Source organism: Phragmites australis, chromosome 18, assembly GCF_958298935.1.
Source record: "Phragmites australis chromosome 18, lpPhrAust1.1, whole genome shotgun sequence".
NCBI lineage: Eukaryota > Viridiplantae > Streptophyta > Magnoliopsida > Poales > Poaceae > Phragmites > Phragmites australis.
In genome coordinates, this window is record NC_084938.1 from 3,339,663 (window position 1) to 3,367,631 (window position 27,969).

The window sequence follows — 27,969 nt, forward strand, 5'->3', positions numbered from 1 at the left end:
GGGATGCCTTAGTTATCTACGAGTAGTTTCTTTTCATCCAAAGATCATTTTACTAGAGATAGAAATATGGTTCGAAAATTATAGAAAATCCTAAAATATCCAGATATGGTAACTATTCTATATTTATTGAAAAAAATATTTATGTAAATAACTCATACTTCATAACTGGCCTTAGACCGAACCTGTAGGACTTTCTGTAGGAATTAAAAGTAACACAGATTGGTAAGTAACCGGATCATACATGCATGTATGCACATTTTCTTTCTTCCAGGTAAATACTGATGATTTTGCCATGGTCCCCTCCATGCCTAGGTTTTTGCTTGCTTTGGTTGTAATCAAGGATAAATCAACGGGTTTTTCGAGGCCAACAACCGTGCATTAGTGGACAACATTTCAATCGAAAGTTTAACTTGAACTTGGCTGATTGAGTCTGTGACAAGTTGATCTGCTGATGTCATCCTCCCAGTTTCTTCTGGCGTTAGCTTCCATGTGATGATTTATTTATTACTAGCTAAATGTCTATCACATCACATCTGGTTTTAAGATCAAATTAAATATAAACTATATATATATCATGATCAAATTACATACATATAATTACGTTATAAGTGAGTAGCAAACGCAATATGCATTATTACAATGTTACTTTATTATATCAACGACCCTTTCTAAAAGAAAATTATAAAGTAGCGGAAATAAACTCAGCACAACATCTAACTCTATAGGCAATCGACCAAAAAGTCACCCGCTGGAACTCGGCTCCATCTTCTTGAAAATCCTTGTAGTCTTCACCTTTTGAGAAGCAACAAGATTATGAAAGAGAGAACAAGTGTAAGTATATGGAATACTCAGCAAGTGTGGAAAAGTATGGTATGTGGGCTAATAACAAGAATAGTTTACTCAGGGATTTATTTGCATAAATATCATTTTTTAGTAAAATAGTTATAAAGGCAACCTATTTACTACATGAATATTCTTTAAGATTTGAGCAAAGGTTCCAACCACCTTGCTCTCTAACCAAGATTCCAACCACCTCTAAACTAAATTTGAATCACAGTTCCCACCACTGTGATCCACCAAATTCAATCCAAAACTAACTCAGAAACACCCGACTATTCATGTGAGGAATCCATACCGCTCATGACCGTGAGCACGATCGATATATGAATTTTCACTCTATAGAAGTAGTACACTTTACCCACAAGATGTGTCTTCCTGTTTTGCCAAGTACCCGTTGGCTGACGGATCACTCTTACACACTTCCGATGTGTGCTTTAGAAATCCACTACAAAGCCTTTCCAACGTCTCTCTCATCATGGGTCTATCTGCTGAGATTTCACTACCGTACATAAGTGGAGTACACCCTCCACCCTAAAAGCTCTCTCTTGTGTCTTACGGTTCCAGAAAGTACACCCTCCCTTCCCCGCACCACCAAATGATCTACATCATGCTGAAAGGATGGCGAATTACTCAGCTAGGCACGTTCCATACTAGGCTTGTAGTTGCACTATTTTATGAGTAGTCACTTCACGAACCGGTCCTTAATATGATGTAAGCAAGATCGCCCGCCATGAGCCAACATAGGGAGATAATCAATATTTGACAAAGCCAACATTCTTGCTTGGAACACATCCACAGGCCAACCATCAAGCAAAACTTGCTCGGATCCTACTTTTCAAGTCTAAGCATTTTTACCAAACATCATCATTATTAACCAAAACACACGTTGCCTAAGCTACCAATGAGTAAGCAACACTACGTATTTTCTATCGAAAACATGATAACCATACTACGGTTACAAGGAATATTAGGGAAAATCTAGCAAACTATAACCATAGGATATCATATTTGACGAGTATGCAATTTGTAAAATAAAACTTTGTAAAAAGAGGTGCAAGATATTCCAGGACACTTGCCTTCTTTGAAGTGGTACTCAAAGTCACTGAAGTCTTGATCTTGGATGTTCTCGAACGCCTTCGGGACAAACTCCTCTCAATGCGAACAAACAAGCAACACTAAGAACAAACACTAAAAAAGTAAACAAAATAAACAAACTCTAGAACAAGCTAGAGCACGATTTTTATAAGATTTGTGTGCAAGAACCACCCAAATCGGAGCAACGATGCGAAAATTACAGCTAAATGAATTTTTAAACAGCTAAAATGACAAAACTTTTTTTTAGAGTTAAAACTAATTTTAAAAGGCCTAAAAAATTTATTTAAAATTTTCCATAATTATTTTATGGCATAAAACTGAATAAAACAATTTGTGAAATTTATTTACATTTTTTGGAAATAAAAATAATTATATATGAAACAAAACATATTAAAAGCATTTACTTTATCAAAGAAAACATTTTTAAACATTATTAGAATTAATCTAGATTTTCTAAACCATTTTCCAAAATAAAACATTTATTCTAATATTTTTGCAATAATTTTTACACTAGAAAACCTTAAATAAAATTTACAGAAATGCATAGCTAAAAACATTTATAAACATGTATCTAAACCATTTTCTAATTTCTAGAATTGTTTAATAAAGAAGAACCTATTTTTCAGATTATCACAGATTATTTGCTAACATGAAATTCGATTTACTGCATAATGCTGATGTCATTAGCTGATTGGGCTGCTGACTCGACGAGGGAGCGCTAACTGGACCTGCCATGTCGCACGAAACGTCGACGTGACTATACACGTGGCATGCTGACTAGGCAACAGAGCTGATTAGACACTTCATTAAATCGGAGACGTTAATCTCGGATTAGACAAGGTGGTTGGAATCTTGACTCAAGTCTTAAAGAATATTCATTTAATAAATATGTTGTCTTTATAACGGTTTTACTATAAAAGTGGTATTTATGCAAACAAACACTTGAGTAAGTCATTCTTGTTATTGCCCCATATGTCATACTTTGTCATACTTGTTGAGTATTTCATATGCTCACGCTTATTCTCTCTTATAATCTTATTGCTGCTTAGAAGGTGAAGACTATAAGGATTTTAGAAGATGGGACCGAGTTCTAGGCGGGCGACATTTCGGTCGATTGCCTATGGAGTTGGATGTTGTGCTGAGTTTATTTACACTGCTTTGTAATTTTCTTTTAGACTCTTGGGTCATTGATGTAATAAAGTAATGTTGTAATAATAGATATTACGTCTGCTACTCATTTATAATATTACTATATATATATATATATATATATATATATATATATATATATATATATAACTTGATCCTAGCATACATGTAGTTTACATTAGGTTTAGTCTTAAAACCGGATGTAATAGTGCCATGTCTTGTAACGAAAACAAATATTGGATGCGATAATATTAAGTACAAACTTAAGGTATGGAGATGTGGATGCATAACGAAAGAGCCACCAAATGAATACGTCGGAAGGATGCTATAGTTTGATTTCAGATATAATCTGAAAAAGAATAAGGAGATCATCCGCTAATTTCTCTTATAATTTATTTATTTATTTTTATTTAGTGAAACATATCACATATCCGTAGTCGGTAACAAGATTGAGAGGCTGGAGGATGAGAGTGGATGACAAAAGTGAGTAAGTTATTCGAATTTTAAGGATTTTTATTAGATAGGAGGAGAGTATTAAAAAAATAATGCGGGAACCAACTTGCGTTTTATATAGTAGATATTAGATATTTTTATATTTATGCTGCTTATTTGTATAATTTTCGTGTTGAATTATTCCACACGGCCGGACTTGTCATCCCCATTGTACAGTGCGGTGAAAGAGAAAATGCGCTGCGGTTTTTCTTCATATATACTGTGAGGAACGAATCAATTTACGCATGGCAAAACCTAGCCTGCATTTTGTACTATATAATTCTGAATTACATACCTGGGTTACTGAATCTTGGATCTACATGACACCACATAGCCTCACATTGGTACAACTTCACCGATTCAACCAAACGACAACTTCTCTCTTGCTATTATTCTTGGTAGTAATTAAAAGAGAGATCTTATCGCTTAGACATAGTTAGTGTCAAAGTAATACGCTACATATTGCCTCAATCCCAGTTTAATATTTTTACAATTAGGAAACGTGCTTGACTTTATATATAACTAATGATCGAACTCAATTTAGAGAAAGAAGAATAATTGGGGTAATTTTAGAGAAATAGAGAAACAGTTCACATTCTGATCTCCCCTGAAGTACTTCTACCCCCCCCCCCCCCCTTCTAGATCGAACTAAACCATGGCAGCTAGATTGCGGATTCCACGCCAAGCGCTATTTCTAACCATTTTCCTGATTTTTCTTTAGGAAATCTAGAGGTTCTTTGGGCAATTATACACAGCCTGAGCAGGTACAGAAATATTTGGTGTTACAACTTGCGTGGGCAATTTTACAGCCTGAGCAGCTACAACAATATTTGGTGTTACAACTTGCATGGGCAATTATGCAGCCTGAGCAGCTACAACAATACATGGTGTTGCAACTTGCATGAAACAAAGCACAATTTCATGATTCCGCTGAACTTAGCCATGCATCTCCATGTTTGCGAGTGGACACGTAACGTTGAACATGTTCTTCCCACTCTAGGACTCCCATTAGAATTTGTAAGCTAGGCAAGTGAATCACATCACATACAGTCATACACAATGATCTGTATGTACATCCTTTCAGCATCTTAAACAAAAAAGTGAAACGAAGTACTCCAGTTGACAATAATTCCATACATATATAGCAGCTCACCAGTAATAAAGAATTCATGGATTAACAAAGAAGGTCAATTCAAGAATCTTCAAATCTCAGATGTTCTCCATTGATCTTTCTCAGGACCACATGTGGGAACTAGGTAACATGTGCAAATCGAACAGGACAGGGTCAAGTTGGTTTTTATTGCAACAAGAGCAATGTCTAAGGTAAGATGACACACCTTGTATATAGTTACAACGAATAGAAGAGAGAATTATTTTCTTAATAATGGAGATGGCAGGAAAAGCCATGAGCCTAATTTAAGAAAAGTCCGTAGAAGCATAACATAAATAAATTGTTCAAGTAAAACTTCTGGCTACTTCCTAAATACCTCAACTTATTGGCGACAGCAAACAAGAATGTTCAAAATATTACTTTTGGCAACAGATTATTGTTAAAGTCCACGTGTCGACAAATTCACTACAACTTCATGGACTGAACTTATGCATCAACCATCAAGTGCACCATGGAAATACTGATCCGGTAAAATGAATCAAATTCCAATTATTATCCTTCACCAAACTATAAGGCATAAGAAGAATATTTTACCAAGAAGTTCAATAGTCGCTTAATGCTTAATTCAGAGTCTACGAGACAAGTTTTAAAAGCAGTCTAGAAGGGCTGCTTGCCAAGCATTAAGATACAACACACAATAAATTGAGTTTTATGAAGTACTGCATTGCAAGGTCTGAAGTCCTATTGTAGCTTAGACGTAAATATAATTTTAGACATCAACTTCCTGGTAGAGGCCAGTAACCATGTAGAAATAAATTCAGGTAGATGCTTCGCTCTCAAGACGAATCCTCTTGGTACCAACCTCATCATTAGCCGGCACCCTATTCTCCTTTGCTTCCACCGAGCATCTTTTGTACGGTTTGAAGCCTGTCCTGCTGGATTTCAGCTTCAGGTGCGACAGTTCATTGGTAAAGGAAGCACTTGACCCATCCATTGTATTGAGGTCATGATCGATAACTGTGGCATTTTTGTTGAGGTCAACTGTCACCGTGGTCACTTCATCTTCCTCCTTGGTAATCTCCTTTGATTCTTCTGCATGCGGAGGAGAAAAGCTCTGGGGAAGCTTTTCTCTACTGAACAGCGCATCAAAAGCCAGACGACCCTGACAATAGAAATGTGAATTAGAAGGCAGTGATGGGTGCTAAAAAATTTAGATAGAAGTGAATTTTCAGGGTCTTGGTAGATTATAACCTCTTCAGAAACTTCCTTCCACGAATCACTTGTGCTTCCACTGCTCCTAAATCTGCGGTGGTTAGTGTCACCAGCTGACGAGTTACTGCAGGAGGCTTGCTTCGGGTTGTCGTTAGCCTTGTCTTGTTTCTCAGGAACATTATTTGCCTCTAAATCACTACTTGAAGGTGTATTGGAACCGCATGAAGAGCGATCCTGCTTTTTCTTGTTTCTGAACACATCACTTGTGTCAGCTCCTGTGGCAGGTGTGGTGTCAGTATTCTGGACCAGAGATATCTTTAATTCAGTGTGGAGAGACACCTCGCCTTTTCTGCTCCCATCAGACTCTGAAGATGCTGCAACTCTTAAAGTTTCAGACTGATCATGTATTCGAGGTTCTTGGCATTCCTTCTGTGCATTTTCAACCTGGCAGTCTCTGTCTTTCTCTGAAGCTTGTTGAACATCTGCTGTGGGAAAGGTAGAACTAGGAGACGGGACAAATGGAAAAGCCATGGGTGGAGGAAAAAAAGGGAGAAGACCTTGTGTTGCCCACCATGCAGATGCTGCAACAACTGTAGCTGCTACAATAGAAGCCATGCTTGGAGGAGAACCTATGTTCCTTCCTTGAGAACCCTCTGCGGGATTTTCTTGATTTGGATCAACAGTGTTACTTCCTGCTGCTGGCCAGTACGACGCTGCAAGCCTAGCGGCTGAATAGATGGCAGGGTTTGACAACAATGTGGAAACAAGAATGTTGGAGAAGGTGGATGACATGTTGAAGAAAGACCTGTAGGCATCTTGATTGCAGTTGCATTGCATCATCGGTGCAAAGGCAGCATAATTGTGAGGGAAGGGCTGCGGTGTGGCACAACTATCAAATTTTGGATCGGCAGAATCTGTTGGATGGATGCATGGGTTCATGCTTCCATTGGCTACCTCTTGATCACTTGCTTGGTCAGGATGAGTTCCTTCAGTTCCAGTGACCGGAATGCTAGTTGCCCCATTTCTCTCCATTTGAGAGTGTGAAGCTCTTGCGATTTGTCTGTCCACATATGTCATCTCCACAGACGTTGGCTTTAGCTTCATTTGTTGCCTTGAGGTATCCAAATATTCTTCATGAGAATGGTCAGATTTAGAGCTGATATGGATTCCATTAAGCCTTTCCATTTCCAGATCATTGATCTCTTTTACATCCGCTTGCACATCAATGGGAAAAGAATTCTTTTCCATGGTGGGTGTATCTCTGATTTCTGTTTTGGTTGGTCCAATGCCCCTGGGTGCACCATGATTCGAAGAGCTTTTGTTAACTGAAGAAAATGATGCAGATGGAGCATCTTGAAAGAGATTAAGAACTTCCGAGCAACTTCCTTTTTCAGACACCTCCTTTCTTTGAAGTTTCTGGATGCAAGAAAATTTACAATTGAAGAATATGAAAGATAGTAATACAGAGGATAAAATTAGTACAATCCTAGCAAAGCAAAATACCAGGGGAATTTACCTGAAGAGATGCATCACCTACCATTTCTGCATTACCATTGGTCCATCTCATATTTGATATTGTTGACTTATCATTTTGAACTTCCTTGGTTGGTGTATCAGAGCTGAGACCACTTTTCCGAGGATATGGACTGTTAGGCTTTCTTTTGGGCCGTGGTGGAGGTATGTCAATGTCATGAGCTTGCCCTGGAGAAGTACCATTGCTCATAGCTTCCTTTTCCAACTGCAATTTCCTAATTTGTTAGCTACACACATATAAAAAAATTCATATAACATGCTAGAGGAACATAAATTTTGAAGTATTGAAACTGTTTCTAGTGACTGGATTTTGTTAGTCTCAAAATTTCTAGAATCTTACAAGGTAACTGAAAATGCACTCCATAGGTGGCTTTTAGAAGCCAACAATACTGTGAACATGCATTTTCTAGCTGGCAAGATTTTAGCAGCAACATACAAACTCAAGCCCATCATAAACCAGTTGGAGAATACGTAAATTCCAGGGGAGGACAAGGTGATGGTAATACAACAGTGTGTTTATAAAAAACAATGTACAAAGCAGGCAAGATAAGTTACATATCAGGCAGAACAGTTTTTAATCCCTCTAGCCAAGACATGAGTTAATAACCAAAATCAGGAAATTAATTTCCAGTTTGACAGTTTCCTTATCCCTGAACTGAACCTCCCAAGACTGAAAATTGTAATAGCGCATTGCAAATTGTGTTCAATAGTTTGAATTATGAAATGAGATAAATCACAGAACTGCATAATTTAAATCTTGTGAAAAAAGAAATATAAGCAGTAGTTCATTAGACAACTTTGAAAAGGCCAAAGAAGACCAAAAAAAAAAGCACTGTATTCTGCTTATCTACAGACTGCCAACTGGCAGCAGGGTGGCAACAGTGTTGCTGGCCACAAGCTTGTCAGAGGACGATGAGCAGACAACGATGCGCAGTGCCAGGCGGCACCTGGGTAATCCTGTCTGAAGAGGGGACTCCGAAACCGGTTGCATCGTGGAATGTGGAAGACGAGATTAGATAATAAAAACTACAGAAAAAGGGTAAAAAATTAGAATACATTCTTGGTACCTTAGCCCCTGGGAGAGCCTAGCTACAGGCTTGTCGCCAGGCAGCTTGTACCTTGGCAAGTGGATTGATAACGATGATATGGCTAATTCGGTGAGAGACAGGGACAAGGAGGTGGTGGCGTGCTTGTAGACGCCTGAGGATGGTGACGTTGATGGCCTTGCAGACGCCTGAGGATGGCACACACTCACTATTTGCAACGCCCATGGACAGGCCAGGCCGTGACTCTGGAATGAGGACGAGGGGCTCTACCGTGCCGGTGGCGATAAATGAATGCGTGGACCCGGAGTCCACCAGTGCTCTCAATGGTGCGACGGTGACAGTGGTGGCCAGGTGCATGGTATGCCCCATCTTGATACCGGTGAGGGCGTGAAGGGAGATTTCGATGTCAGTGTCGGAGTCATCATCTGTGGTCACCTCGTCATCAATTTCCCTCAGGTAGATCCCCTTCATTGTGCATTGTCTCATGTGCTCCCTGGAGAATTTCTCCGGACAATTGAAGCACAGATCATGCATTCGACGTTCAGCCATGTCCGCCTGGGACAGGCACATGAAACGTGCCCCTAGCGTCGTTGTCGTGCGGGCCGACATGGAGGCTGTGGAAAGGGTGATGCCGAACACAGATGTCGCAAGTGCTATCCTTGGCATGGTCGTGGATGCTGATGCCTGAGGATGTGGTGTCGATGCATAACGCTGCAGCGCGCGGAGCCCGGAACGGTGATCATCATCGTCGATCTGCAGATGGCGCTCGAAGGCTCTCGCCAGACCCATGGCGTCCTCGAGGGTGTCCGGGCGTTGCATCTCGACGTCGACACGGAGAGGATTACGGAGATCGGTGGTGAAGATGTCGACCTGTTGGCGCTCGATCACATGTTCGCAGCGCGCCAGGAGCGTCAGGAATTAGTCATGATACTCTGCCACCGTGCCTGTGTGGCATAGGTGGGTGAGCCCGTCGAGAGGATTGCTCCGACCTGGAGGGCCGAAGCACAGGTTGACAAAGTCCACAAATTGTGGCCATGTCGGCACGCTGCGATTACGTTCAAGGCGGTAGTACCATTGTTGCGCCGCCCCGAACATGTAGAGCGGGGCCATCCAGACTTTCTCCTCCGACGTGCACCGAGAGCGAAAGAATTGTTCGCATTTATGCAACCAAGAGATCGGATCATCTATGTTGTCGTATGCCGGGAAGGCGGGAAGTGGAGCTTATGCACCGTGGGCGTCGATGCGGATTTCATGCCGCCGAAAGCTTGATGCAAGGACCAACCGGAGTCCGACTGCATCTTGCCGCTGGTGTCCTCCCAAGATTGAGGCTGGAGCCGATTGACGACCACAGAGAGGTAGCTTTGGTCGCCCTTAATGGTGGCCATCTCGTCACGGATGGTGGTCACCTTGGTCTTGACCATGGTGATCTTGAGAATTTGGTCGACAACGGCCTTGAAGTCGGACGTGGAGACGGCGTCGCCCATGATCAAAAAGTCTCTGATACCAAAGATGATATGGCTAATTCGGTGAGAGACAAGGACAAGGAGGTGGTGGTGTGTTCCCCTCACGTTGAGGCTCTGAACAACCAATTTAGATGACTAGATAAATTCCTTATTTTTTTCCTATTAAGAGTTATGCGTGCTCTTTATATAGAGACGGTCCTAACAAACCGAGGTAACAATCTCAAATGGATCTCCTAACAAATAGCTAACAAACTCAACTCAATCAGCTCGAACTAACTCAATCTAACTTCAACTGAAACGGACTCGAGGCACTGGACCTCGTTGGCGCACTCTGGACGCGCATGCTCTGGACGCGCATGCTCTGGACGCGCTCTGGTCGAACTTACGTTGCAGACGCCACCTGCTGCTTCTTCCTCCGTGCGTAGGTCTTGCCGACAAACGTGTCCACAATAAACGAGGACAACAATAGGGCACAGAAAAAGTTTAAACCTCCCCGCACACAATTCTCACTCATCCACACATTACACCTGTAGGATGAAAGTGGATGGTGATGAACATGTTTGTGAATGGAATAAAATACAAACATTTGTACCTTAGTTCTATTTTTTATTGTTCATCTTTCTTAATTGCTATGAACGGCACCAAGCAAATCATAGCTAACAACCCTTCATGGAAATATAGCAATATTCATTACTCAAAGCCTCCAATCCATATCATAGAGATAGATGTATTTGAGTGTTGCTAACAAGCTTAACATCCCTGGTAAATTGTAGACTGAATCAAAAGAGCCACTTGTGAACTGCGACGAGATCATCACTATAAGCGCATACAAAAGTAGCAGTTTAGCCAGGCCCACTGTCCCACTAGCGATCAATTGATCAAGCAACTATCTACCAATAATGTTCTAAATTCGCAATAGTATGTGCCTCTGGACCCTACCACCCTTCTGTTTCCTGTGGTTGTTATTTACTTCAGAGGTTGATCAGCATATGTAAGGTCTTATAACAGGATTAATGGAACACTATAATACATGTTCATTATTAATAATGAACTGGGGACAAACAAAAGCCAAAAGAAGGAAGAATCTTCAAACTTCACTAATGATCTTCTCAGATGTGTTTCAGGTACAACTTTACAAATTAAGTTAATGAAACACGAATGCTGTAATACCCCGATCCATTAGTATTTCTGGTTTTGGTCTGTGTGGCCCAAATATTCTAGTGTGGTGATCTAGTACCACCTTGGTTGTTTAAATAGGTTCGGGCCAACTTATAAACCTTTGTGTTCCAAACATAGCTCCTCCAGGCTAACCCTTTTACACGAAACGATGATGAAAGTGTAACAGATGTGCTACGCGTATGCGGACCCACCCCATGTGGGGCTTGGCTATAAGCGGATTTTGGACACGGGGTGTTGCAAAGGCCTTCTTCAATTGTATCTTGGGAAAACTCAAATACTTTTATTACACCAAACTGGAAAATTCTGGCAAGAAATTAGTTTGTGTTAACATTTTAATAACCCTGTTAAAGTGATATATCATTGATTCAACTTTTCATATCAACTTATGACATTCCATCCATGAATAAGGATGACAGAGTAAAAAGGACGACAGATTAATCTTCTCAACCACTTTTTTAGGTAATGTTTATGATTCATGATAGCATACAATCAAATTATGGAAGAATAAATGTTTGGGGAAAGATGGAAAACACATTTGATTAATGGTGTGACTGTCAACAGGGTAAATTCCATAGAGACTGAAGAAAGAGGCTGGATAGCGCAGCTTAAAAGGTACCTATCTCCATAGGAGAGGGATAGGAATAGACTGTGGGTAGAAAAGGGCTTCATATGGAAACTCAACTCATTCCCTTCCAAAGCTAATAAATACTCAGCCTTTCATAGCTGCAGACTCAGCTTATCTTAGGAACTAACTTATAGTTTGAAAACCAAATAACTAATCCAACTTGGATGGAGACGAAACTAACTTGATTGGCAGGTGAAAAGACCGTCCAACTAGCACTGACCTGAGGCACACTGAAATTGTGTGCGACACTACCAATCACATGACAGCAACAGATATTGATCAGTCAACAAATCATCTTCTTGCCCTCAGGGTGGCAACAATCTAATTTCTCTAGAATGGTGCTGATGGATCACAATAGAATTTCAAACTGAAAAAGGCAAGGGAAATTCTATAGTTCCAAAGATTTTTTAAGAGTTTCCCTTGACACTGTTAATTAAGTAAACAATTTTCACCTGCATAAAAAATGTCATCCCGACCCTGCTGGTTATGTGTGCAAGCTTTCGATTAATTTTATACGTCATATAAATATTACCCTCCTGGTCTCAGATTGCCATGGAAAGGTTCAGTTAGAACTTAGAATGTCAACCATGATGCCCATCATCATTGACCAAGCAGGAGCGTAGCATAGTATCACTGGCTTTGAGGAGATTGAAGCATGAGGTATGTTGCAGCATTTGGGTAGATGCTAATATGACCAGTCATATAACTGATGGGTATCAGAAGCAGTAAAAAAACATGTTACTAATTATGAGTTGTGACACAAACAATATAAAATTTTATTTAAGTTGCCCACCACTAAATCAGATTCACCAGCCAGGGTTCAGTACTCCCTACCCTCATTGACCAAGCAGGAGCGTAGCATAGTATCACTGGCTTTGAGGAGATTGAAGCATGAGGTATGTTGCAGCATTTGGGTAGATGCTAATATGACCGGTCATATAACTGATGGGTATCAGAAGCAGTAAAAAAACACGCTACTAATTATGAGTTGTGACACAAACAATATAAAATTTTATTTTATTTAAGTTGCCCACCACTAAATCAGATTCACCAGCCAGGGTTCAGTACTCCCTACCTTTAGAACAAAGCCAGGGGGGGGTTCCCATGGTCGATTTTTTTAATCAGATTCAAAATGAAGCCTAGCCACAGTGGATTTCAGCCCACAAAAGTCAAAACTAGTAGCTAAAGCTATATGGCCGCGATTAATGCTACAATGTGTGGAACCAATATAGTGGTGCATCTGAAGCGTTGTGGGTCGTGGAAGGCCCTGAGAGAAGAACTAGTTAGTGCCATGAATCATAGTGGGCATCCCAAAACCGTTGCTTTCTCCTTTTCTCCTGTCAATATAGCAACCAAAGCCTTATGAAACCTAGACATGCCAAATAATTAGTCTCAAAGAAAAATATACTAAGCTAGTGACTGTTAGACCAAACTCACTACAATTTCCAACATTGCTTCACCTGAGTGAGGGATGGAGGGTGGATACAATTTTTTTCACTCACCCATCTATTCCCTGCTTAACCTAAAAGTCAATGTGCTAGAAGGTTAGAAGTTTTAAGCACCATATGTATTCGTTTGATTGAAGGCTGACACTTTCACCCCGACTTTTTGCAGAAGTATTTCAGATATTGGTAAGTACCTTGCCATCCTTTCCCTTCCATAGATCTGGGAAGGATGTCATTGAGAGGATGATGATGCAATCTCATCAAGGCAACAATTCAGTGGCTGTTGCAAGGTGATGACAGTGTAGCCCCCATCAGGTGGTAGCATAGCCCCTAAAAAGGCACAGGGCAGACAAGTCGCCCAGCAGGACAAAGAAAAGAGGGAAGGGGAGTAGGGGATGGGAAGAAATAACTGAAATATTTCCTTTTTTCCTCATAAATGTTATACGTATAGTATTAACTTGATATTTGCCATCATCAAATACAGCATTTCATGCAATTTATTTTTACAACTTTAATATTTTTTTTAGTGTCCACATGTACAATCTCAAAATCTTATCCAGTTCTTTAGTCATTTTACACAAAGTAGATTTTTAAAGCCTTCAGCCATATGGACGATAGTGTTAGAGATATGGTTTATTTCCTGCCTTCTATAGTGCTGATAATCTGCCTTTTGTGGCACTTTGTACATGTATATATTCGGGCCTAGAGCCCTCATGATGAATACAAATGCTATTCATAACATGGTATCATAGCCTTAGGGTTAGGATTTCTCTCCCTGACGTTGCACTTGCGCCTGCCCACCACCACCATTTGTCGGCGTGCTCTTCATCTTGAGGACATTGCCGTTTAGATCGACTTCATCTCATGTTGACCCTTGTCTTCTTCTATCTGTTGTGGCGGAACCTACGACACCAACTGCGGTATCGATCTGTTGCACCTTGCTACACTGTTTTTGCTGCTGCTCTTCGTTCTGAGCAGCAACCATGGCCTCTCACTCGCCGTTTTGGTCACTAGTTCGATCGTGCCGAACCTTCATCGGATCGCGTCGAATCTTCGTCACTAGTTGGTTCTGTCTTCAACACTGTTGCGGTTCTCTTCACTGTCACCAGCCTCTGTCTGCATTGACCGCACACCACTCGGATCAGCTCTTCCCTAATCGGATCCAAGCCACTACTAAGTCCCTTGTCGTTAGATCCACCGGTAGCTCATCGGTCGACATTGCCCACTCGGCCCGCTCTACTCCTTCAGTGCCGCTAGCCTCCATTGAATTGTCAAGCGTCAGTGCCGATCTCCTTCCGACGTCAAGGTCCCGAAACCCACTTGATTTGATCGGTATCTAGCCGCCAGGGTTCTTCACGCTATCGATGCCGCCATCTGGAGCTTCTTCCATTTGTCAGCCCTCTTCATCGAGCCGCGGCGCCATCGTTGGATCTCATCTCCGGGGCTCTGCCACCACTGCTAGATCTTGTGCCACTGTCGTCGCGCGTTTGCGTGCCGCAAATGAGCCGCTGCTCAACGAGCCCCTCCTCTCTATTTTCTCTCGTAACAGAGAGTAGTAGCCACACATGGACTATGTTGGTGTCCTTTTCTTCTCGAACATGGCATGTACGCTTGCTCTTTTGGGTCTGCGGCAACACAGCTTTGGTGATGTGTGTTGTTGCTTGCTTCTTGTGTGTCAAGTGCTAGTTCGTTGGACTTTAGTATGGGTGCTGGTATGCTCGGTGCCTAATGTTGCTAGCTTCATTTGCGTCTAACTTTAGTCTTTATTTTCCGTTGCGTCCACATCCAAGTCTACTCTCACTTTGAATTCATCAATGTCGTGCGAGTCCACATATTCTTTTATCAGTCAGTTGATTTCTTTTGTGGTTAGCCAAATTTTGTTTAGCTAATTTTTTTCCCAACGTTATTGATGCAACAACGCCATCTAGGTCTTTTCGTCGCTTTAGTGAAAACTTCATTTGTTGTCTTGCTACTCTGACATTGTTTTGCTTGCAATTCTTAATCTAGGGCATTCTTTTGTCATCTTGGTCTTTCCGTAGCTTTAGTGACAATTTTGTTTGTCGTCTTGCTACTTGTTGTCGCTGGCATTCTTTTGTTGTCATCATCACGACTCTAGTCTTGTACTTCGTTTTGCACTTCTTCGGCTGGATTCAACATGTTACCAAGGCTTCACTCTACGATGATTTTGAAGAGACAGGTTTTGGATGTATTAGTTTTATATTGTCTAAGTTTAAGTACTAAGCTTAGTTTAGTACTTAGTGTCCACTCTTTCAAAAGCAACGCTATTGCATATGTCTTGCATTTGAGGGGGCTGTTAGAGATATGGTTTATTTCTTGCCTTATATAGTATTGATAGTTTGCCATTTGTGGCACTCTGTACATGTATATATTCGGGCCTAGAGCCCTCATGATGAATACAATTGCTATTCATAACAGATAGACGGTGGCTCTATTCAAGGTTCCTAGTCCCAACGGTGGCAGGCTGGTTACTGCCGAGAACTAGAAATCTCAATCGGTACAGAGAGAAAGTGACCCTGGTAAGGGTAAACCATTTTGAATTGTTTTGGACTCTACATGCTAATTAAATGTTGTTACAAGTTGAAAACCGATGAAGGAATGAGACGACAATGAAACTTGACTGGGATGGGCTGATATGGGCTGATATTTACAGGCACCGCCAAAGTGTGGGAACCTTTTGAAAAATGTGGGAACCTTTTGAAAAATGGCCATTAAGACCTTGGTTATGATATTATGTAGCTCAAACCTGAGGTACAATGTACACATTTTCCTGTAGTTCGCTCAAGTGCACTGAATTATCATAGTATACATTAGCATTGAATTCATAAATAAATTAACTAGTACCAAAGCTTTTTTAGTTTTGTAAGTCAGCTCAATGGTAACGTGGATACATAAATAAATGAACAGGGTGAAGTGCAGTGGCAATGTGGATAGGTACATAAATGAAACAGGGATAAGCACGCTTCCTATCATGTTTCTTCTATTTCAACATGCTTTAATTTAATTTGTCATTCAATAACAGAACACCAAGGTCATAAATCATTGTTTTCATTAAGTCATGAAAATCAAAAGAAATAAATCATTCGCTGTTCATGCTCTTCAAAACCATCAATGTGGCACACACATGTACAAAGAAAAAAACGAAAGAAAGAAAAGACTGCAGCAAAGTGAAGGAATTGAAAATCAGGAAATAAGCACAAAAGCCATTCAATTTTATAAGCAAATCTAAGGACACAAGCCAATCAGATAGAGAAAGAACCTTGGTGAAGAACTTTTGAGCATGACTTCTGATCTGCACAGCAGTCTTTGTCCCAATATGCTCTATGGAATAATTCAGAAGCAAACAATGAAATGAAAGAAAAAAAAATGCAAGATCCACATCAATAAACAAACTAAATCCATTTGAATAAATAACTAATAATCACAGTAAGTACAGTTTGATGAAATCAGAAGCAATAGCATAAAACTACTCGACATACGATATATAAGGAGATTTCACCTTCTATGCGTTGCCATGCTCTGCCATAAAGTTTCAAGGCTTCAAGGAACCGTTTGTGCTCTGCCTCAGTCCATCGCTCCCGCTGCTTCGTAATTGTGTAAGGCTTTCTTGCCTACAAAGAGAGTGATGAAATGTTGATTCTTTTACCACAAATCAACAAGCACATCCAAGAAGAACTCACCTTTACCAACATTTCCTCACCGGAAGAATTCACCTCCATCTCCTAATCCAGGAAAAAGAAACAAAAATAGAATGGAAGTGTCAACAACTGATAGCTTTGTCACTTGGAGTCGAGGTCTTCTACAAACAAGAGAGCTCCTCCTTCCATATCTCCAACCAAACGCTGGACCTGGCGCAAGTAGTACCTCATATCTCCTCCTAGACCTCTATATCACACCAGTACTCCCAATATTTCAAATTTGTGCGCCCAGTCCCAAAAGAGCAGCCAAATTAGTGTTAAATTTCCAAGAGAAAACCTATAGAATTCATGACTCTACTCGTGAACTGAACTTGGATCGGAATCTTCAAAAGGATCAATTCCACTCACCTACTTGAATTGATCCAATTGCCGGAATCTGCAAAATGCAACATACCGTGACACCATTTTAATATTCATATTCCACCTCAAAAAATGTAAATTACATCATGGCTCCAATTATTTATATATATTTACAGGTATTCACAGAGAAAAAAAATCTCGTACCTAAAATTAGGCACAATAAATAAAGAAAACAAAATACTCCACAATTACAAGAACTAGTTCATCTAAGAATCCCAGGAACATCATCATTACACTCACCTACTGAAAAATTCAATTGAAGCTGGTCTGTTGCACGCAAAAATCGAGTCAGCAAAGTATAAACCAAGCTTCCGTCTTTATCTTCAACACTAGAATCAGATTAAAACTCGCAAATTTTCAAATTATGCAACCATCCCAAAAAAAGAATTGGATTAGATTCACAAAATCAATCAAAAACATGGAAAATTTGTAAAGCACTAGGAGAAGAAGAAATCAAGCTCACCTGCTAAGCCAAACACTTACAACCTGCCAGAACAACAAAAAATGTGGCATAGTAAGTGCCTATTCCCAATCAACTTCCAGCCTTCCATCACAGCTCGTGATCAAAAGCACCAAAGTTAACAATGGTTTTAGACATTGACATGGTTGGACTCTCAAAATAAAATAAAATAAAATAAAAAGACTATAGTTACCAGAATTTAAGTGAGCTTAGAAGCTGCTGTCACTTTGTCTGAATGAATCCAGGTCAAAGAGCGAACTGTTAAGCACAACAACAGTTAGCACCAGGATCTCACAGCTCCAAAGTAACTAAATACTGACCTGAACAATCCCTACATTTGAATGTAATTCAAGTACGATTAACCAAAACAGTTTTGTCAAACTCAAGAAACAGCGTATTGGAACTGCCTAAATGTATATTGTGACATTACACAACCAGTAGAACTATCATAGTATGGTATAAATAGCAACTAAAGAACATATAAAAAAGTCATACAGTCAAGTTTGATGTGCATTTCATATCAAAAAGAAAAACAAGCAAGAAAACAGTCAATTCTGGCTTTAGGAGCTAAAGTCGAATCCTGCCTCCAAGTAAGCACTTCCGAACTATACCCTTCTGCTGAATCTAGGAAATATTAGCGTGATGTACCTAAGGATCTGCACGCCATTTATGCATAGTGCTTATAACTCCCGTTTAGATTATGGACTAAGGCTTTTATCAGACTCTAATACTAAAGCACCAACACTCCATCACCTAAACAATAACCACCACTGCACCATCTAAGAACGTGCCCCAATGTAAGCCTCCACCACCTCTAATAGTATGCCCCTAATCACTGAATTCACACCTCTCTACCTGCACAACCCTAGCCTTAGCCTCCACCACACATGCCCCCGACTACCTCGTCCTCCACCACCTCTTCCGTTATTGCATCAATACACTTCCATGGCCACTTTCAATACCAACGACAACACCATAGCCGCCATCAGAGCTACCACCAGCTCCCTCTTTGCCACACCACCAGGCTCACAATTGCCGCTAACACCATCTCCGAGCCCACTGCCTCACCTTCACCAAACAATAAAACATAACCACCACCACCGTATTGCCACCATCTCTCCTACCATCAAAAGAACCTTTCTCTCACTACCGGTGCTTGCACCATCACTACACCCAATATCTTTGCCTCCTATTTTAAGGCCTCTACCATCCACGTAATCTCCATCACCATCACCCTGTCCACCATACAACTATTGTCACCACCTGTCATAGAATCAAATCTCGATATCAAGTCGTTATACTTTGATACCCCTTCTTATGTGCAGCAGCTCCCAAACTCAAATCTGATGTTGTGAGATGCGGCACCAGTGCTCTGCGGCAACCGAAAGTACCGATGATGTAGTAACCACCACAATAGGACAAGATTTGGCAAACCAGTCGCAACCTCAAAAGAGTACAAAGGATTGATGTTCTCTCACAACCATCTCAAACCTTTTAGGACCCTCGGATTCTTGCCCTAGTGCTCAAGAATAATCTAGCTTCTAATCTCCTCGTAGCTCCCTATTTTAAGTAAGCATGTCTTGCTTCTACATGCTTTGGATGAGATTGCAATGTGTTTTGTTAAGTTGCTATAACCTCACAACTTTGTATTTATCAAAGTCTCCTACATGTACTCCTAAGTGCTTTGGATGAGATTGCAATGTGTTTTGTTAAGTTGTTATAACCTCACAACTTTGTATTTATCAAAGTCTCCTACATGTACTCCTAAGTGAGGTACGAGTTCCACTCCAGCAGGGATAAGAGTCCTCTCGGCACAACTAGGAATCCTTAAAGCACACCTCTTCTAGTCCTAATAGGTTTACGACAGGTTTCACATCAATTTCCACCTTGATTCTTGTCTAAACCCCCACCCACGTGGTTGGTCCTACCATGTCTACACTTTTCCGACCTTTTTATAAGTTTATATTAATCTAACCTTGGCTCTTAATAATATAATACCTCTTTTTATGCGCAGCAGCCCTCCGGATTCAAATCCAATATCGTTAGATACAACATGAGCACACATGGTATCATGAACAACGTAGATGAATCCCATAGATAGAATCGAAATAACAGTGATGTAACAACCACAACAATAGGACAAGATTTGGTGAAAACAATTGCTAATGCTTTAAGCACAACCTCTAAAGGTGTTTTATGGTGCTTGTAAATCGTTGGCCGTTCATTGACAACAATCTAACTCAAAGGTACCTGTGTCAAAGTACCTAACTCTTGGCAAGGTAGGATAGAAGGTTATGTTGGTAATTTCTACAACACAAAACTTAGATAGGGTTAAACAGAATGGATTTACTGTTTGGGGATAACCGCCTAATACCACATCGTAAAACAATTGTGTTATGACGAATTGTATCAAATCTTAATCATCGTGGGATGGAAACAAAACCATATTTTAACATCCTATTTCTCTGCTTGATTTCTTTGGATGCAATGATTAAGACATTCATAAATCAGAACTGGACACTTGTTAACACTGCTGCTGCATGCCATGAAATTGAGAAAGAAGATAACTACAAGGTGGACCACTTGTTAACACTGCTTCTGCAGGCCATGAAATTGAGATGGAAGATAAAACTACACGGCGGACAACGGCAAACCACGGCAAGCCCAGGGCTGTGTGAGCGCCACCAGCCGCCGGATCTGGGTGAGCATGTACGGCGACGACAATGGTAGCGATGTTGCAATTAGGGTCATCTGGTAGGGTGACGACGGCTAGAAAACGGTGGGACCTATTGACGACCGAGTGACAACACAAGTCGTCGGCCAGCAATAAGAACGTCCTGGGGAGGAGGCTGAATATGTATACGCCTTGCGAACGGCTGTTGAAGGATGCAGCTCAGAGGAACATGAGTTCGGTTATCTTTATTAACAAAACTACATCCCTAAAATACCCTTATGTTAGTTAATGACTACCATTTTTTCTAGCGGTAGTACCTCTTGGTACCATGCAAGCATCATAAGACATCTTGTACAAGAGATTGTCGCTTCCTCACAAATCTTTTGAACCTTTTAGGACCCTTGAATTCTTGTCTTACACAAGAATCTAGTGCTTCAAAAAATAATCTGGCCTATAATCCTCTTCTGTGACTAGAGGGAGTATATACTACTATCTTTTGTGGCTAGAAGGAGTATATACAATAGTAGTATTCTCAGATCAATCCACTAAAAACTCTCAGCCTAATTTTAGAAAAACATAAGTACCTAGTTTAATCACCTGATGAAAACACTAAATCAAGTTGCTTTCGCCCTGCATAGAAAAGTGAGAAGCACAAATTACACTCTTCCTTCTGAAACAATTTCAGAGCATGACCATACATTATAAATTAAGAGATCTGATGAAAGCACACCTCAAACACAAGAAGGCACAAAAGCTTGCTCCTGAGTTAAGTAGTTGATCTGACAGTCTTCAAACTGCAAGTAGAGAAGCAGGAAATCACAATTCAGTCGTCTTTTTGTCTCTAGTAACACCAAAATCGACCATTAATTTGGAGACTATGCAATTATTGCAATCACCAAATAATCCAAGCTGACTGGAGCAAGATAAGAGTACACACAAGACTGGCTAGGGACCGAAAATAGTTAGAGGCTCACAGCTCAAGACTAACAAGCAAACCTGAATTGGACAAATCATTTTCAGCACTGCTGTCGCATGCTAAGCGAAGAGCATGCAAACTATCCACCCTCCTTAATCGTAAAGTTTCGGATCAACAGAATTAGTGGTGCATAAGCATAACCACCCCGCAAGAGAATTAAAAAGGTATGAATTTTGTAACCAAATCTATTGAGTCAGAGTACATGAGCTACAGAAAAATAGGAGTCCATGAACCCATATGTCCCGATCAGAGTGAATAATAGATCTCCAGGAGGCAGGAGCCACTATCCGAGATTCAAATCCGCGTGCAACAAAGCTCACATATATAGAAACTTTTTTTTTTACTTGCACATAAACAGAAAGTCGGAAAGTTAAGTAGCACAGCTCGCGCAGCAGGAACAGTACACAGATAACGCCCAAATTCGACTACATGCTCTTGACTTGCTAAAGCACATCGCCAATACGATCTCTTAAAAGCTGTACCAACAAAGAGAGCTAACCTCCGAGAGGTAACCAAGCACACACCACCAGGAAGCAATCCCAACCACCGTTGCTCTGCAGAAAAAGAACACGGCGAGAAGCAGCACAATTCAGTGAACAAAACAGTTCAACACCCTCAAACGCCTCGACCCGTGCAGTCACGGCCCATTCCGAACAGAGCAAAGCTAAATTAAGCAACGAGAAATATATAAGAAGACCATAAAAAGGTACTAGTGATCTCAGTTTACGGCGTCCAATGGAAACACGGCGCCCCAGATTAACCCCGCAAAAAGAAGCTAAAACTTTTCGACGAATTTCAGCTAGAGAGGCAGTTTTGGTATACCTCGACAGACGCGAGCAATCCAACACAACCCAACCCAATCTAGGTCGTCGCCGCCTAGAACCTAGCTCCCCCGTCCACCCCCACGCACGGCGGCCTGCACCAACCCGCACACCGAAGAACCATCCAACCAGAAGCACAGCTCATCACGCGAACGGGAACGGAGGAGCTAACACAAAACCCCGATCCCCGACCTGCGTACCTCAGGCGACCACCGCGGCGGGCATCACCGGCCCCGCCGGCGTCTGCGCAGCAGCGGCATCCCCGCAGCGCTCCCGGTGCCCACTTCCCTCCCGGCCACCGCCACCACCTCCCGGTCCTTCCAGAAGCTTCTCGATCGGCTACCCGGGGATCTGGCTGCTCGGAGCGCGCAAGCAAGCAATCAGGGCGGAGGAGGAAGACTGGAAGAGGAAGTTTCTCGCGACTCGAGGTGCGGGCTTGGCTGTTGGCTGTGGTGGTGCCCGGTGCGCTCGGCTGCTGCGGTGTGCCTGTATGCTGTGCGCTCGCGGGCGGGGGTGGGGGTCGCGATCGCGGCGCTCGCCGCGAGAAATCTCAGCCACTATCTTTTCTTGTGGATTTCTCGCCCCCCGCAATCTTGCGACGCCGCCCTCCAGCATCCTACGAATCGTAACTTTGCACGGAATCTATCTTTACGGTATAAAAAAACAGTGGGTTCGTGCATCACCTCATCTGTTACTTTCTTCCCATCTAACGAAAATCCCTCATTACCGGTTACAGATACGAGACTCGTTTACTAATAAAAATAAGTGAAGAAATTAGTAAAGAAATTAATAGATAATCTCATTTTTCTTTTTCTGATCTCATCTGAAATCAAACTACAGCATCGTTTCAGACGTATTTATTCGACAGCGCTCCTATGACGTATCCACGTCTCTAACATAAGTTTATAGTTGATGTTACCATATTCAATGTTTATATGTTTTTTGCAACGCACGGGCACTTAGAGCAGGGTTCACAAATTCATTCAGCCATCGAAATGCAATTGCTGGTGAATTCACCGAAAATCATGAATATCGGTATGAATTTGATGAAATTCGAAAGAAATCGGATGAATTTTGACACATTTTCAAAAAAAATTGTATTTTGCATTTGAATCGGACTGAAATGCTGTTACATTCTGAATACGGTGCGAATCGAATTAGTCAAAAACCATAAATTTCGAACAATTTTAACGAATTTATGAACCCTAGTTGAGAGGTGTAAAAAAAGATTGAGTAAAAATGGTTGGACGTCTTTTTTTTCCTTTATTTGGGAAGTAAGGAGGGAATGGGCAGGTCTGCAGTTCAGCTTTTGGAAAGTGCAGCAGTACTTATTGTGGTCGGGGTGATCCTAATATTCTTGGTTATCGTGCAGCCTCATTATGCATGGCGTTTCGCCAGCTGCCTTGTAGTGCATATTTAAGGGAAGTTCAAGTTCTTTCTTATGACTTTTTTTGGTTTGAATGCCTATATCACTTGGCGACATTTCAGATAGGAGATTTGATGTATAAAGTTTGGAAGAATTTCCGTTTTACATTGAATGAGTTAGCCGATACCTCCCTTCTAAAAATAGACAATTTAACATGGTTCCAACGTACATCTTTGTCCATGACTTACTTATTATCGTGTTAGTTAAAAGTTAACCAAAACAATGTAAAGCGAATCGGAAATTCTTCTAAAGTGGCCTCTCATATCACGTCCAAATGACAAACCTCAATGCTTCTATGCATGAATGCAGTCAAACCTTCGAAAGCTTAGTACATGCTGTATGTTTAATGGGTACATCTATTTTAGAATGTATGTGATACTACATATGTTTGCACCATTGCATGGTATTTCTTTTATTAAAAAAGCAAAAAAAAAGTTAACAAATAGATATTTTTTGAACAAAAAGTAACAAATAGATCATGATACCCGCTACGAATTCAAAGAGGTGTGTTACTTAATAAGGACTCGTGATTTCTTACTCATACGGCTAAAATTAGACGATCCATGGCTGATTAACAGTGATAGTAAGAATTAGTCAGAAAGTGAGCACGGACAACCAAGTGAGTTACATGCGAGTGAACGGCTTACTGGCAAGACGCATGGGTGCAACTTTGCCGGTCCAATATTTGACTTCTCAACGTGCAGATCTATTTAAGAACTCTAACATAGGCTTAGGAATGAACCGGCTATAAAAAAAAACAACCAAGTGAGTTGGTCATCACATGATAGGTTGGTTATACTCCCAAGTTCCCGGTCTGCAGTCTGCACCACATGGCGCTTCAATTCTAGGCGCATTTTTGTCTCAAAATAATCTGTAAATTCATTTAACTAGACCTCTACGGGAGCTGCGCGCAATACAGAATCTTCCTAGGGTCCGGGGTGCAAAACGGAAAAGGGCGCAGGCAATAATGAATAATTTGCGGTCGGAAATGGCCGAAGCGGGCCTCCCCTCCGCGGGGTCCACCTGGCGGCCAGCTGGCATCAATCTAGTGGCTCGCCTTGCGCTTTTTCCAGGGCACCCCGGAACCTGTGGCCGCCCTCTCTCCACACGCCGCCCCGCACCGCTACCTCTGCGCGACGCCATCGCAGCCGTCCGCGCCTTCCGCTTTCCCCCTCCCCGCCGTCCGATCCCCCCGCGGGAACTCGTGGACCGCGTCGGCCGGCCGGGCGGGCCGGACGGTCCCGATGCGCGCCCGGTCACATCGTGCGGCGACGCGGGAGGTGGGGCCCGCGCGGCGCCGATTGGTCGACTTGAGTTGAGGCTGTGGTGGAAAAGCGCATCGCGCCGTGGGCCCGGCGGGAGGGGAGGGGAGGGGAGGCGGGGCGCTCGGTTTCCCTCGCGGGGCCCGCCACCTGTACCGGGGCCAATCTTTATGGCGCCGCGTAGACCGTGACGTGGCGCGGGCGCTTCCTTTATTCGCGGTCACGGCGACGCGAGCTCAGCAGTCAGCAGTGCACAAGGGGTCGACGAGACGCCAAGTGTTGGTCGCTGCGGCCTTGAGACGAGCGGCATTTTTCTCTCGTTATTATTCTTTTACATTCTCTGGGTAAAAAATGTCTTTCAGGTAAAAAAATAAACTGTGTACTACTACTATACTACGTATTACTCTCTCCGTTCAGAAATAGCAAACGTATTTTTTGGTTCGGTTTTTAAAGTTGGTTTTTAACTAATATTTTCTCACAAAATATATCATTTATAATTACAAAATATATATAGTGTGAAATCATTTTGAATTGCAAATATAGTTATATAATTTTTATACACTAAATATTCTTATAATTTAATTAACTGTTAAGTCAAAATATACTTCTATTCTAAACGGATGGAGTACATACTAATCGTTACGAGATTCATGTACGAGCTATCCGAGTGAATTGAGCCATCAACCCCTTTATTTACAGTGCACGAGTTGTGTGCATAGCGGTTGCTTTAGCTTAGATCCTAGAATAAGGGTAATTTGCTACGTACTATTATAAAAATCGTAAAAATGGAAAATCATAATCAGGGTAATTTGTTAATCAATTTACTAGGTATTTTTAATATAAATATTTTTATGATAATGTCTATCTAATTTTGCCTATAACAAGTTGATCTGGTACACTACTAGCTCCCTTTCGTTTCTGCTACGAGTAACTGAGTTTTGCGTTCTTAATTCTACGCGATAACATGTATGAAATCGTTTAGTTGGCCATGCGAAAGCAACGATAGCAATGGGAGGCGGCTAATCACAAGTAGTGGGCAAATGGGTGATATCGTCCCGTGAAAAGTAGGCGCGCTCCGCATTGAGATAAACTTAGCTTCTTCGACTAGTTGGAAAAATTAGCTCATAATTTTACAAACAAATAATCTACCAAGAAACTTGTTAGACGCATGTAAAAGTTTTCACACGGAAAACCCAGAAAGAAAAAAGAAAATATTTTTGTTCGTACTTAACTGATGCTAATTCTCATTAACTCTAATCTCGCACATTGAACACCTACACATTAGAGGGGAAACGTGTACTAACCCGAGCCTGACGAAGCCACTATGCTAGTAGATTCGCCGGTGTAGAGCTGTGACGTGGTTTTGTTCGGTTGGTGAAGCACAGTGAAGCATGTGATCGACGTCGGCGTCGAGTGTTGGCATGGACGTCGTTGGCAATGCGGCGATGGTCTTCGCTTAGTTGCAGCGCTCTGATGATCGGTTAGTATATAGATGTGCGGGGGTGAGGCTAAATATTACGGGAATGTTGGTCTCATGAAGTGCTAGCTCTCCTTTATTTGTATACGTGTTGTACGGTACGGATCGTAATCATAAGTTGGTTGCATCCCTAATCAGAGCGTAGGGTGAGGGTCATGTCCCTAAATCTCGGATTTGATAGATCAACAACAACAGTTTGAACTAAAAAAGTTGAACAAAAATTTTTGATGAAAAAAAAGGAAAAAAGAAAACATTTGAACTGAGGTTTTTTAAGTTGAGCCATAAATTTCTCTTGGACCGTGTGGGACTTGAACTGTACTCATCCTTGTGTGTTAAGACTACCCAATGGTAGTATTATTGCTTTTGTATCAAATGATGTGGCATGTGCATGATACGGCTAGGTAGTATCAGCGGCGAAGTTTGAATATGAATGTAGAGGGGCTAGGCTACAAGAAACTTGAGAAATTTAGTGATTGATTTAGTATGTAAGTGATAAAATAAGTGTTTTCATTAGAATTTATAAAACAAGAGGGGCCATGGTCCCTTTGGTCTCAAGAAAGCTCCGTCACTGGGTAGTATCAGTATTAGGATGGAATAGTCTTATAAGTATAGACACGTCGATTTGTACTATAAGGTTGCGATAGATGTGAGGCTTGCAATGCATAATAATAATAAAAAATGCCCTTCCAACACTGTCCATACTAATTCGAGATGCATCCCTAGAGCAGCGATGAACGTACTATCAGAGCTTGCAGGTGCTTCCGCAGATCCATCGACGGAAAAGTGAACGTCAGCCTCGATCAACCGAAAATTCGAGATGCATCTCCATTAGATTAATTGTTATTAGCTGATAACAACAGCAGCAGCAGTAGCAACAAAAGCGAGCTAAAAACGTCTCACCATGCATGTGGTTAGCGGTCTCCCGTCCATCTTGCGGCGCCGGCTCCTCCAGCAGGTCCTCGGAGCCGCGTGCCGGCAGCAGGCGGTGACGTCTCCCCGGCCTCTCTTGTGGTTCCGCCGGTCAGCCGTGGCTTCTCTTTTCTCGTTACACTTTGCACCGTTACGCCGACCGGACTGTGGAGCCCTGGTCACCGGTAGTGGTGCCGTACTAGTGTTAGCGCCGGCGGCTTGGATGCTTGGTAGAGCCGGGAACAATTAATCTATTCTAATCGAGATGGGATGCTTGGTTGCGAGATTAAGACGGGGTGGAACAATTAATAACATATACCATAACATATAAATCGATAAAATACTACATCTAAAATTTAGATGTCCTAGCATAATATAACAATAGTTGTATGCATGTATTAATTTGTTAAAAATTTTATTATAGAAAGATAATAAACTTCTTACAAACCTACTGAGAGAACATGTAACATATACTTCAGAACCTATACTTATAGGACGGAGCGGAACACGTCAGTGTCCCACCCCGTCTTACTCTCGCAACCATTAAAATTAAAATAATAATAAATCTATTCTAATCGAGATGGGATGGAGACCCTACTGGTCGGGTGAGAACTAGATCTCATTGGAGCCCGAGGCGACACGAGAGTTGAGGGCCAGACGTACAGGCATAGCTGCGAGTGAAATGGAGGCCCAGCGGA

General features: G+C 41.6%; 1 protein-coding gene across 11 annotated transcripts; it reads right to left on the bottom strand.

Annotated features, from left to right (window-relative positions):
* Positions 1–5,275: 5,275 nt before the first annotated feature.
* LOC133898778 (protein CCA1-like) lies at positions 5,276–22,679 on the bottom strand. 11 transcript variants are annotated; one of them, XM_062339507.1, is made up of 15 exons: positions 22,398–22,679; positions 21,876–21,930; positions 21,131–21,194; positions 20,998–21,030; positions 17,920–17,984; positions 17,730–17,752; positions 17,507–17,595; positions 17,255–17,282; positions 17,073–17,093; positions 16,889–16,930; positions 16,708–16,819; positions 16,468–16,529; positions 7,416–7,637; positions 5,939–7,315; positions 5,276–5,849 (listed from the first exon to the last, which is right to left on the bottom strand). In XM_062339507.1, exons 10-15 carry the CDS (start codon positions 16,925–16,927, stop codon positions 5,505–5,507), a joined length of 2,157 nt encoding a protein of 718 aa, XP_062195491.1. In that variant the 5' UTR covers positions 16,928–16,930; positions 17,073–17,093; positions 17,255–17,282; positions 17,507–17,595; positions 17,730–17,752; positions 17,920–17,984; positions 20,998–21,030; positions 21,131–21,194; positions 21,876–21,930; positions 22,398–22,679; the 3' UTR covers positions 5,276–5,504. The 11 variants fall into 11 exon arrangements, with proteins under 11 accessions (XP_062195491.1, XP_062195487.1, XP_062195488.1 ...); XM_062339503.1 differs by lacking the exon at positions 17,073–17,093; XM_062339504.1 differs by having other exon boundaries at positions 17,073–17,282.
* Positions 22,680–27,969: the final 5,290 nt, after the last annotated feature.

What these genes read in the sequence shown, in the direction of transcription:
- LOC133898778 (XM_062339506.1), bottom strand. Translation starts at nt 16,927, where the DNA reads ATGGAGGTGAATTCTTCCGGTGAGGAAATGTTGGTAAAG. An exon ending in GTGAGGAAATGTTGGTAAAG is followed by an intron (nt 16,820 to 16,888) that starts GTGAGTTCTTCT and finishes CTCTCTTTGTAG; the next exon opens with GCAAGAAAGCCTTACACAAT. An exon ending in AGCATGGCAACGCATAGAAG is followed by an intron (nt 16,530 to 16,707) that starts GTGAAATCTCCT and finishes ATTATTCCATAG; the next exon opens with AGCATATTGGGACAAAGACT.